The 12,857-nt window shown below is 37.7% G+C and overlaps 1 protein-coding gene across 6 annotated transcripts in view; it reads left to right on the top strand.

Annotated features, from left to right (window-relative positions):
• Positions 1 to 12,857, top strand: part of aff4 (AF4/FMR2 family, member 4) — an 81,901-nt gene that overhangs the window by 46,236 nt on the left and 22,808 nt on the right. For 5 of the 6 annotated variants that reach the window (XM_067423789.1, XM_067423787.1, XM_067423785.1 and 2 more), the window contains 4 exons: positions 3,429 to 3,518; positions 7,251 to 7,281; positions 7,371 to 7,437; positions 10,970 to 11,062. In XM_067423789.1, coding sequence (XP_067279890.1) covers positions 3,429 to 3,518; positions 7,251 to 7,281; positions 7,371 to 7,437; positions 10,970 to 11,062 — 281 coding nt within the window. The remainder of the gene's footprint in view (positions 1 to 3,428; positions 3,519 to 7,250; positions 7,282 to 7,370; positions 7,438 to 10,969; positions 11,063 to 12,857) is intronic. The other variant, XM_067423788.1, reaches the window with a different exon arrangement.

Below are 12,857 nucleotides of genomic sequence, written 5' to 3'. Positions count from 1 at the left end.
TGCTGCATTAAAGTGGTAGAACATTGCTCGCATTAAAATAAACATGTACTGACACGAAAATCTAGTAATTTCACCACAGATGCATCTCATTTAAAATATACTCTTGTTTCAAAGTCAACACATGGCTTTTTTTTTCTCAAGTAAAGCAACAAAACGACACCTTACCTGGCATTTAGGTTAAAAAAATGTGCCATAATGGAGAGCACTCGTACTTTCTTGGAGGTGAAAAGCAAAGTTCTTTTTGACCTGGGTGTAAAAATGAAAGAAAAGACGAGAGTCGGCTGTTTTTGAATAGACTATTGTAAGTTTCTAATTTAAAATGTTTTTGATTGAAGGCTATAACCTATGTTTAAATGTTTTGCTACTTGTGTGAGCTAAATCTAAAGTATATTAATATGAATAAATGAATTTAATAAAATGTTGTTTAAATGTAGTAGGCTACGTAACCTGACTTCTATTAAAGAGTAAACAAAGAGAATTGGAATTCTGATGAGGCATGTTCAGTAAAAACTTTTGGATCTTAAATAAAAAATAATGAATAAATGCTGTGTTTGTGGTGTGCAACAGCGGATCAGTTGCGGACTGCAAACGCAGCATATGTAAAGCACTACAGGGTGTGGGGCTCCTGCAACGCACACGCAACGCAACACGCACCGCACACGCTAATGTAAAGAGCTAATGTCTTATTCCTGTAACTACATAGAAGATGGGTAAAATCATACAACAACAAAAAATCATACTTTGTTAGTTTTAATAAAATAATAATAAAAAAAGGTAATTTCTGCCAATTTTTTCTTTTTGCTGTATCTAAAACGTACCGAACCGAACCGTGACACCAGTGTATCGTATCGAACCGAACCGTGAATTTTGTGAACCGTTACACCCCTACTAGCAACTTATTAAAATATCTTTACAACAGACTAGCAAAAACCTGTTAGAAAGCAAAATATTAAATGCTAAAAGATGTTAACAAGGCCTAAAAATATGCTGTCAACTGTTGTTACTGCTTGGCAACATTTAATAATCTTATGTTAGCGTGTAAAATATGCTGACAACAGACTAGGAAAGCCTAGCAACATGTAACATTGTAAATGCTAACAGGGCCTAGCAGTAGCAGTAGAAGTGTTGACAGTGGACTAGCAGTGTTTAGTGACATGTTAGCAACACTTAGCAAAATGCTAACAGAATGGTAATGGTAACAACCTAACAGCGCCATGTCACAACATGAAGCAAAATATTTAATGTTAACAATGCCTAGCAATATATTAAAATATATTTACAACAGACTAGCAATGCTTAGAAACATGTTAGCAACATGTAGCAATGTTAAGTGCTAACATGCTTAGCAGTATGTTGACAGTGTTTAGTGACATGTTAGCAACACTTAGCAATATGGTAAATGTTAATATGCTAACTTGCTTAACAGTATGTTGAAATGTTGACAACGGACTAGCAGTGTTTAGTGACATGTTAGAAACGCTTAGCAAAATGCTACATGTTAACGTGTTAAAACATCCAAACATTGCTACCAATAAGGTAAAACATGCTAATCTGGGTTCTTAGCAGTCTAATGGGATCTAAAATATTCCCATGGTCTGGGTTTTTGTGATTTTTGATCTTAAAGCTATTTTACTTTAACTTTAGACAAGGCTTTGTTAGTTATCTGGTTCACTCTCATTACTCTCCCTAAAGATACAAACTCTTTTCTCCCATTGTCCTTCACAGCGGGATAGTAAAGCAATAAACTGCTAGAAATGACAGAAAGCACTTTTGCGTTAAATATTAATGTTTGTAACGTATGGTCCTGTAGATCAGAGTCCTCTACCACGGGCCCATTTTTGGAGACCCGCTCGTACCCGCAAAGTTCAGCTCCAGATCCAGCCCGTGCCCCATGAAAATATCAAAATGTAATATTTATTATATATTAAATAATAAAATACCTGTTAATATTTGACCCGTTACCCGATCTGTGCCCGCGATAAATCTCACGTGCTAAAATCATTCCAATTAAAATGCTTTATTTTTTATCTTGCACTTCTCTCAACATCAACAGCGTCATGAATGGGCTAATGAAACAGGCTAAAGTGCCTTTAAAGCTACACTGTGTAACTCTTTTAGTTTATTCTTAGCTAAAAACACTTAGTTCTTTCAAAAATATGTATATTTACTTCTTTCAAGTAATAAAGTATAATAAAGTACCATTGAAAATACATACGGGTGAAGGGTTCGAATGCGGATCGCCATGTTGCCTCTCCATCTTGAAAGTACAGTAGCCAAAGAGGGACATACCCGAAAATTCAAGCTTTGCCTTTCGCGTTTTAACACTCGATGGCACCGTGTCGAATGTGAAGAGGGGGATTGCCATGTTAATCTTGGACTAAATCGGCCACCGTAGGAGTTAAAACGAAATCTGAATTGAGTGGAACAGAAACTAATATTCCCTGGATGGTCATATACCTTTACACCGCTAGATGGGGGAAATATCACACAGTGTAGCTTTAAAGACTCGCTGTCAACAATTTCATATACTCCACTCACCAGCTTTACTTTTACTTCATCCATTGCTACTCCTGCAACGCTCGCTCCATCTGGGCTACGAGAGCATCAGCAAAAGTGTCAGTGGCGGTGACGTGATGGCTCAAATGGCAAATCGTTCCGTGTGTGTAATGGTAATTTAGACATAGAAATATTGCACATATTTTTAATCCGCACTACAACCCGCCCGCAAGGATGTAAAATTATCCCTGCCCGTAAACTGCAAAAAATGCTCTTCTTACTTAGTCATTTTGTCTTGTTTCTAGTCTAATTATCTAACAATTCTTAAATCAAAATGCATTTACTAGATAAGTAAGATGACATAAGATATTTTTTCTTGTTTTGTTGAAAATAAAATCTAAATGAAGTGATATTTTGCTTAAAACAAGCAGAATTATCTGCCATGGGGTGAGTAAAATAATCTTGTTTCTTTTTGAAATCTTGTTTTTTGTTTCCAATCAGAAATAAGATTATTTCTCACCCCATTGGCAGATAATTCTGCTTGTTTTAAGCAAAATCTCACTTCATTTATATTTTTTCCCCCAGAAAACAAGAAAAAATTTGTTTTTACTTATCTAATAAATGCATCTTGATTGAGGAATATTTAGATATTTGGAAAATAAAAAAACAAGAAAATTACACTAAATAAGAGTATTTTTTTTCAGTGTGAATTTTAGGAATGTCACAATCCCCCCGTTTTAGCCACTTTTATGCGGGTATCCGTGTGTACCTGACCCGTTGCAGGACTGCTGTAGATGTGTTTGTGAACTGTCATGTATTGTGTAAGTGGTGCTGAGATGCATTAGAAGACAGTCAGACCGAAGAAATTATGGTGTCAAAATGCACTAGCTTGATCTCTGTTTTCTGCAATTCAATTGTGTTTTCTTCTCCAGGAAATGACTCAGGTCTGGCCTCCTCCACTAACAGCCATTCACACCCCCTGCAAGACAGAGCCCTCCAAGTTTCCCTTCTCCATCTCTAAGGTCAGATTATGGGTCCTGCACAGTGATATTTATTATTTTTTTAAATCCTTTGTGAATGTTGCTTGTCAGACTGTACGAACATGATCTCCGCAGTAAGCCACACTGTAAGATCTCAGCTGTCATTAATGTCAGACTGTATGATACTCAAGACGCGGTAAAGATGGACACACACAAGAAAACTCGTCCGGAGTTTAATATCATCAATCAATGTCGCGTTGAGCTGCATTACACGCGGGACTGAAATGGAGGCTACAGAGAAATCTCTAGCTCTCGTTTTGGTCATAGTTTGTCTTGAAAAACCGAGATATTTGACGGCCGTCGTAGAAGTCACACTGCAGGATTGTTTGCCAAATCTGCCAGAATTTCATCTGAGGTCAAATTTGATCGCAGTGGTCATTAATCGGCTGCCGGTGAACATGTCAAACTAACGATTAAAGACGTCAGATTTTAGCCTAGGATCAGAGGAATCTTTTAGGATTTGATAATTTTTTCTCAGACGCCAAATCGTGGGCAACTCCGGGGAATTTTTAAGTTAATCTTGATTGTTATATCTTTGTGAGTACCGTCTATAGAAAAAAACATATTGGTGCTGGCAACACAGTTATTACAGTTAAAGGTCCCGTTCTTCGCGTGTTTTTGAAGCTTTGATTATGTTTACAGTGTGCAATATAACATGAGTTCATGTTTCACGTGAAAAAAAACTGTATTTTTCACACAATTGACTTATCTGTACAGCGCTGTTTCCTCTGTCCTAAAAACAGCCTGATGATTTCCTTTTTCTATGATGTCCCTCCTTCAGAAACACGTAACGAGTTCTGATTGGGCCAGCGCTTCCCGTGTTGTGATTGGACAGCAGCTTAGCGCACTTTGCCCAGAAAGGTCCCGCCTCTTACCATAACGGGGAGATGCAAGCGCTGAATGCGCGCTCTTCTCCACGTGGGAGAGCAGCGAGACCACGCCCCCTATTTTGCGTGTTCTTGTGGGCGGAGGGTTCGTCAACAAACGGTTCTAGTGACGTCATTACAGCAGGAAGTGCAGCGCTGTAGTCCTAACCGGCCGTTCGCTGAACTTCTGTTAAATAAAATATCTCGCTTGGCATTGATCTTTGAGCTTTATAATTTTACAGGTATTATTTATGCTCTAACAGCAACATTACACACTAACTAAAGTTTGAAAGATGGGATCGCGAAGAACGGGACCTCTTTAATACCCAGAGCCCCCCCTCAGCTAAAACGGCAGCTATGGGGGCATAAACGTAACGGGTGTCTTTGTGCCTCTTAACAGACACAAAATGCATTTAAAATGTGTCCAACATGAACAGGGCCCTCACATGACAGCGAGATGCGTTTAGCCACTTAGCCATTGTTTAAATTCAGCTAAATAGTGTTTTAGACGGCTAGCTGTAGTCTCGTCCTGAATCCCGTGGGAACTCGGTTGTAAAGGGGAAATAAAGGCAAATAGTCCAGTTGGGAAAAGTAGCCAAGTACCCTATACGTTGAGTTTCGGATCATTTATGAGACGCGCTCCAGTTCATGTGCAACGTAGGGATTGCTCTCGTGCTTCCATGTCACAATTATTGTCTGCTTTATCATCTTATTTGGTTCTTGTTTATTAAACTCAGGCAATTGGCTGATGAAACATTGATTAAAATTAAGATACAATTTATACAAAATGAATTTTACTTTAAAGAAAGGCTTTCTATAAAACTAAAACTTAACCCTCTGGTGCTCTTCGGTCATTTCTGACTGGAACATTTTCTGTTTTGAAATTTAAAAAAAAATCACAGCTTCATCGGAACAATATGAAACTTGGTGACTTTTCTAGCATTAAGTATGTAAACACACACAAAAATTAGGGTCATGATTCAAGCATGCTAATTGTAGTAAAAAATAAAAAAAACTAGCGTTTATTGTCTTCAGTCAAAAATGACCGACCATGGGAAATTAATGGGAAATCGTCAAAAATACAAAAATTCTCCAAATATTTGTGTGTACAATGTACAAATTAACCACAGTGCTGAAAAAAAGTACACAGCAGTAAAGGGGTGACACTCTTAAACATCAAGAGTGTTACTGACATATCCACTCACACACAAACACACACACACACACACCTATAAAAAAACTGAACCTATGAATCACATTTGGGAATTTTGAAAAATCATAGCTTCATCAGAATATGTAACTTGGTGACTTTTCTAGCATTAGGTCTGTAAACACCAAAAAAATTGAGGGCATGATTCAAGCATGCTAAATGGTTGTAAAACAAAATACTCCCACTTGTAGCCTAGAAATCTAGATGCACCCTAGCGGCAGCAAATCTAATCTGCCCATGAGTGTCGTCTAGCAACTCTTAATTCCCTTCTGAGCTTTAAACGCCAAAATCTTGCCGGGCCAATCACATCGTGTATAGAGTTGGTGGGCGGGGCCATAATGACGACGGCCGAGTTGCGTTTGCATGCTTCTAGTAAACACAGAAACTGGCGAACGGCGGCGGTCTTTCGAATCAGCTTTGACCGCGACTCTGGAAGACTTGGAGTTAAGCTTTTCTCTGAGAAAAGAACAAAGAACGGCACTGAAGTCATTCTTAAGAAGGGAAGATGTGTACGGAGTTTAGCCGACCGGATACGGCGAATGTTTAATCTGTCAACGAGCCCCGTTTCACCTTCGTTGCTCTGGTTGGTTGTAGCGCTATCCTATCGCGTGCAGAGGGAGTTTGAAAGACGGCCGTTTATCCGCCCCTCAGATTGAGCTGTCAATGGTGAGTTTCCAGACCAAACATCTTGATGTGGGTCAGGCTTGTCAGGCTACCACACAACCCTAATACAGACAAAACACTTACTCGCATACAATAGCGAGTGTGCGTTGATACTGTTTCCAATACAATAACTTTAGCCAATCATAACAGTGGGTGTTTACTGGAAAGCCTAAAAAAACATTTTTCAGCATATTGTTTCATTATAAGTGAACCTCAAGGAACATATGAAACATAATCCATGTAATGACCCCTTTAATTTCATATTAATTTTTAGGTTTTGTAGGATTTACCCACAAATTCATTTTTGGGCTATCCCCCTTGTGCTCTTCGGTTATATATGACCACCTTAGGAAATGAATGGGAAATCTGCAAAAGCACAAAAATTCACAGAAAAAAAAAATCACCATTTTTAACAAAATAAATAAATAATAAATAGTCTTTGAGACTACTGGGGTGGAGGAAGTTAAATTTTTAGGTGTCCGGTCACTTATGACCGGGAAGAAAACCAATGCAACCCCTAAACGAAGAGTACCAGAGGGTTAATAAAGTGGTCATAATAATTTCTGACCTTCTCTGCACTTTTCATTATCAACATAGCCTAGATCAGTGGCCGTCAACCCTTCGATCGCGAACGACTGGTAGATCTTTATCACTGTCCCGCTAGCTCCCGATTAGTAACCGAAAAATAAGCATGTAAGTAGAATTGGGTACTTCTCCTTTAAGGCAGAACGCACGCTGAAGAGTGGGCAGTCCGTGGATGGAGCGCGAGCTGTGAACATCGCATGCGTTAAATATTTCTGTTGCTCTCTGTTTGGGTATAAGTCACAGTTTACTTTACTTTGCTCTCCTCACTTACAGAAATGAACGATTGTGTCCTGCACACACTAGTCAAACATTGTGTCTGAATCATGTTTGGTTTGACTGTATGTATTTGTGATTTATATGTGTATTCAACTTGTTCCTGTTTTGTTGTAGGATGCCCAGCACCTGTCTTTTGGGGCACAAAGTAAGTTCTAGCAATCATTTTACGAGACAAAAGTGCTTCTTCAGTCATTTATAGAGATGTAATTTTTGTGCTTATTTTCATTTTCTCAGAAAAAATCTCAGGGAAGAGCGCATCCACCAGTCACCAGTCGAAGCCATGCGACAGCGACCAGTCCACGTGAGTCTCTGATACGCTGAAGTAGATCTTCCTCTTCTGTCAGAAGCACCCGAGCGATCTGTTTTAATATCTCAACAATTATTCTAGACCAATCTGAGATTCATTTTAGATTTGCAATTGGCTTAAAGAGATAGTTCACTCAAAAATGTAAATTCAATCATTAATTAACTCTCTCATGTCGTTCCACAACCATAAGACCTTCGTTCATCTTCAGAAACAAATGAAGGCTTCTAATGAAATCTGAGAGCTCTGACTCCACCATAGACAGCAATTTGAAGAACACTTTTAAGGTCCAGTAAGGCAGTAAAGACATCATTAAAACAGTCCATGTGACTCCAGTGGCTCAGCCTTTGTTATGAAGAGACGAGAATACTTTAGTGCACAAAAACAAACTAAAATATCAACTTTATTCAACAATTTTGTTCTAGCCTGAGTCAGTCTCTTATGCGTTTATATTGTAATACTAGGGGTGTAACGGTTATTGGTTAAAAAAATCTTACCCACCCACGGTTCATCTCAAATCTGGTGACGCATCTATAATATGGTTTGTTGAAAATAATGCGCAAGACAGACAGACAGAGTTAGGCTAATGTGTGTTTCTGTCAATGGGTACACATTCTGGCTTCCCAATACATTATAACAGCGATGATCAAAAACACTGCTGTCGTGTAAACGTTTGTGTAAACACACACACACAAAAACAGAGCTATTTGTTTAAACTAAACATCTTTAAGCCTTGCCAGTTTAAACATTCAAGAGCAAGATGTGAAAGAGAACTTGCACATTGTGTGTGTGTGTGTGTGTGTGTGTGTGTGTGTGTGTGTGTGTGTGTGTGTGTGTGTGTGTGTGTGTGTGTGTGTGTGTGTGTGTGTGTGTGTGAGAGCACATCTGAAGTGCGCGCACGGCGCATCTCAGATAGCGCACAAATATTGAGTTCCCTTTAAAGTCTTGCGCTTGAATGGACACATTCACACAAAAATGTTCAAAGTAACGTCAACGTGCCCATCTTGGCGAGTATCCTAGCAAACATTGAAGGTTATGTCTTCAGTAAAATGTAAACAGTTGAGAAAGACCTGTGTTCATGTGTAACTGTATGTGCTGCATACGTGCATTATGTCTTAAAGGGAAAGAAGCCTTTCCCTCGTGTCTGCTTTTTTTTTATGTTAATCAAACAACAAACTTCAATTTACTTTTGTAACTTCAATAATGATCCATCTTTATTTCATTTATACAGTGAAGATTGTAATATGCAATGTTGTTTGATTTCTTTATTCAGTTTCTGTACATGATAAACACTGTTTATTTTATGTGCATTTTTGCTCTATTGTACAGTGCATCCAGAAAGTATTCACAGCGCTTCACTTTTTCCACATTTTGTTATGCTTCAGCCTTACTCCAAAATTGATTCAATTCATTATTTCCCTTAACATTCTACAAAAAATACCCCATAGTGAAAGAAGTTTGTTTGAAATCTTTGCAGATTTATTTTTTTTAAAAACCCGAAAGAATTCACATGTCCATAAGTATTTACACAGTCTTTGCTCTGCACTTGGTTGAAGCTCCTTTGGCACCAATCACAGCCTCAAGTGTTGTTGAGTATGATGGTACGAGCTGGGCACACCTGTTTTTGGGCAGATTCTCCCATTCTTCTTTGCAGGACCTCTCAAGCTCCATCAGGTTAGATGGGGGGCGTCGGTTCACAGCCATTTTCAGACCTCAGAGATGTTCAATCGGGTTCAAGTCTGAGCCAAAAGGACATTCCCAGAGTTGTCCCGTAGCCCCTCCTTTGTTATCTTGGCTGTGTGCTTCGGGTCGTTGTCCTGTTGGAAGATGAACCTTCACCCCAGTCTGAGGTCCAGAGCGCTCTGGAGCAGCTTTTCATCAAGGATGTCTCTGTACATTGCTGCATTCATCTTTCCCTCGATCCCGACTAGTCTCCCAGTTCCTGCTGATTAAAAACACCCCCACTTCATGATGCTGCCACCACTATGCTTCACTGTATGGATGGTATTGGCCAGGTGATGAGCGGTGCCTGGTTTCCTCAGAGAGTTCAATCTTTGTTTCATCAGACCAGAGAATCTTGTTTCTCGTGGTTTGAGAGTCCAGATGGACTCCAATCAACATCTTAAGGATGATCTGTGGAAACAGGATGCAACTGAGATCAATTTTAAGTGTCATGGTGATTTTTTTTTTTTTATAAATGCGCAAAGATTTCTAACTAAATTTTTACATTGTCATTATGGGGAATTGTTTGTAAAATTTTGGGGAAAATATTTGAATCCAATAAGGCTGTAACATAAAATGTGGATAAAGTGAAGCACTGAATACTTTGTGTTGTTGCTTGTAGTTTAATTATATGTTCTAATTTTCATTTGATAGCTGAATATAGCTTATAACATAGCACATACCGAACCACACTGAAACAGTAACCATAAAACCGTGATAAAATAATGAAAAGTGATTAAATAGATTTGTTATACCCCTAGTAACTACAGCGCAGCTCCTGTTTCATGTGAGCCGTTTGGCTGCCGTTGATCTCCAGAGCACTGCAGTTTACAAAGTGAATCGCATAGGAGACTGACTCAGGCTAGAACAAAATTGTTAAATAAAGACATAATTTTTGTTTGTTTTTGCACACAAAAGTATTTTCTTCACTTCATAATATTAATTCAAATTCAATTTTATTTATAAAGCAAATTTAAAAATCACTTGAGTTAGCCAAAGTGCTGTACATAGAGAAGATAAATGCCTGAGAACACATACGAATGACAAAGAATTAAAAGCACGGGGAAAAAATGTTTTTAACATGAATTTAAATACCGCCGAGAGACAACCATTTTAGGATCTAAGTGATCTAGATGGATTGTACGTGATAATCAGGTTGGAGAGATATTTAGGAGATATATTATAGAGCGCTTTATAGACGAATATCAAAATCTTGTAGCCGATATGGTATCGGACCAGCAGCCAGTTCAAGGAATGTAAAATTGGAGTGATATGGTCTCTTTTGTGGCATTTTGGGTTGAGCCACTGGAGACACATGGACTATTTTAATGCTGTTTTTGCTGCATTTGTGTCTGAAGATGAATGAAGGTCTTACGGGTTTGGGACGACATGAGAGTGAGTTAATTAATTACTGAATTTACATTTTTGGGTGAACTATCACTTTAAGCCTGTCCTGTCCTGTGGCCCCTAGTGTTATGCGATTCAGGTCCGGTTTTGTGGACTGCATCTTTGGTTACAACAGAATTTATTTATTTTTTAATTATTCTAAATTATAATTAGTTTTAAGCTGTAGCATGGCATAGAAAACATGGGATATTCCTTCAATAGAAATTGGAAATGTCCTAACGGAATATATCCTGTGTTGATATCTTACAGTAGTTTTTACAGTAGCTTTATATCTTGGTGAAATCAGTTTTTATCTTGTAGATATCTCTAATAGATGTGATGATTTCACCATGTATTATGATATCTACATATATTATGTAGATATCTCTGGCGTTTAACTGACGTCCTGCTCTCATTTTAGCACGCTGCAGGATGATCTGAAGCTCAGCACCAGCGAAGACAGTGATGGAGAGCAAGATCCTGCCAAAAACACTCCCCGAAACACCTCAGCAAGGTGACACACCTATGTTTGCTTTCACTCAAAACTACATCTGATATTTAGAGAGATGGTATACCTAATTAGTTTGAGTCCATGGGACAGGCTGACAAAATAAAACATTTCTTCAATGCACTGGTAGTTTAGTAAATCACTCTCTCATGTCGTTCCAAACCCGTAAGACCTTCGTTCATCTTCAAAACACAAATGAAGACATTTTAATGAAATCTGAGAGCTCTGACCCCTCCATTGACCGTCCACACAACTACAGCTTTGAGTTCATAGAGGTTTATTCTTGTGTGTTGTGCAGCATGTTTGAGCTTTGTAACACACGAGAACAAAACTCAATGTTTCACACATTAAGCAAGCATGCTTGAGCTTTCAATTGTCGTATCATAAGTGTGAGTTGCATGAATGTTTATATGTAAAGAACAGTTTGAATTTAGGCTTTTAATCATATAAATCAATCGAGTCTCTTCAGAAAATTTTGACTAAACGGCTTCATACGTGAGCTGTGCTGGCAAAACGAGTAAAAAATGTAAATTCTGGTCGAAGTTGAGGTTTTTACAAAAATGTGTTCATTAAAGGGATATCTTTCTATTTTTAAACAGGATATTTAAATAAATCATAATTTCCTATTATTAAATTAAATATGATTTTATTCTTATTATTCCAAGCATATGACATTTTAACAGCAGTCAATCATTCAACTGACCACATGAGCAGGATCGCAAAACTCACCGTGAATAAATCACCATCCGAATGCACAAGTTTTACCACTGAGGTGACTGCACATTTATTTTTATGGACATCTACATGAGAAACATTTTTGGTTGCCGTTTTCTTGTAGTGGGTAAGTTGTAACGTCAAATCTTGAGCTATGTTGTTACTTGTGCTACAGGCCAAACGTGAATCCTGCTTTAGGGGAATTAACTTGCTTTTTTATATCTCGATATGTTTGCTGTTGCTTTTAACTTAAAAAATATATATTTTATTTTGCCCCCATAAAAAAAAAAAAAAAAAAAAAAAAAAAAACTATTTAGATAGAACTAAGTTAAATACAAAATGTTTACGTTGACTGAACAGGTTGGGATGACCAAAATCTTAAATCATGATACGAGTATTTCGATATTTTTTAAATATACTTTTATAATTACAATATAGATTTTTAATTTGATCTTTTAATTTTAAAAATAAACAAATTACTAACAAAATGACAAAAACAGTGCTTTGTTCTTCAGCTATAGGTCTATTTAACAGTAGCAAGTCAAGAAATAAATCACATATCAAATATATATTTTAAAAAAAACTACTCTAAACTATATAAATTAACTTTAGGCTACACTGAAGTTGTTTAGACTTAAAGACACACTCCTGTGTTTACCTGAATACTCGCCAGGATGTGCATTTTTACATTTGTTTGACCATTGAAACCAATAATCCACGAAAGAACTGAATCTGCGATCACATGTTGTCTGAAAGGTGTGTGTGCGTGCTTCAGGTCTCGTCCCCGTTATTTCTCTCATGCGCGCGTGTTTCTGTTGCTTTCGTTGTCATGCGCTGCACATATATATATATATATATATATATAATAAAATGCTTTTGCTTCTCATGTTTAGTGAATGGTGGAAGCTGACCTCTGCGTTATATGGTAACGTGCTTTGGGAAAGCATGTTGAATTTGAAATATTCGATATTCACGATAATGCACAATATTTTCAAATTTGACATTGTCGTCAAAATTATTGCGATATTATCGCTAATATTATATCGCCCAGCCATAGTTCTTGGTAGTCTATGCAGCCAACAAGTAA

This window comes from Pseudorasbora parva, chromosome 18 (assembly GCF_024679245.1).
Source record: "Pseudorasbora parva isolate DD20220531a chromosome 18, ASM2467924v1, whole genome shotgun sequence".
In the NCBI taxonomy this organism is placed as follows: Eukaryota; Metazoa; Chordata; class Actinopteri; order Cypriniformes; family Gobionidae; genus Pseudorasbora; species Pseudorasbora parva.
Note: the sequence above shows the minus strand (reverse complement) of the source record. Positions and strands in the feature narration are given on the sequence as shown.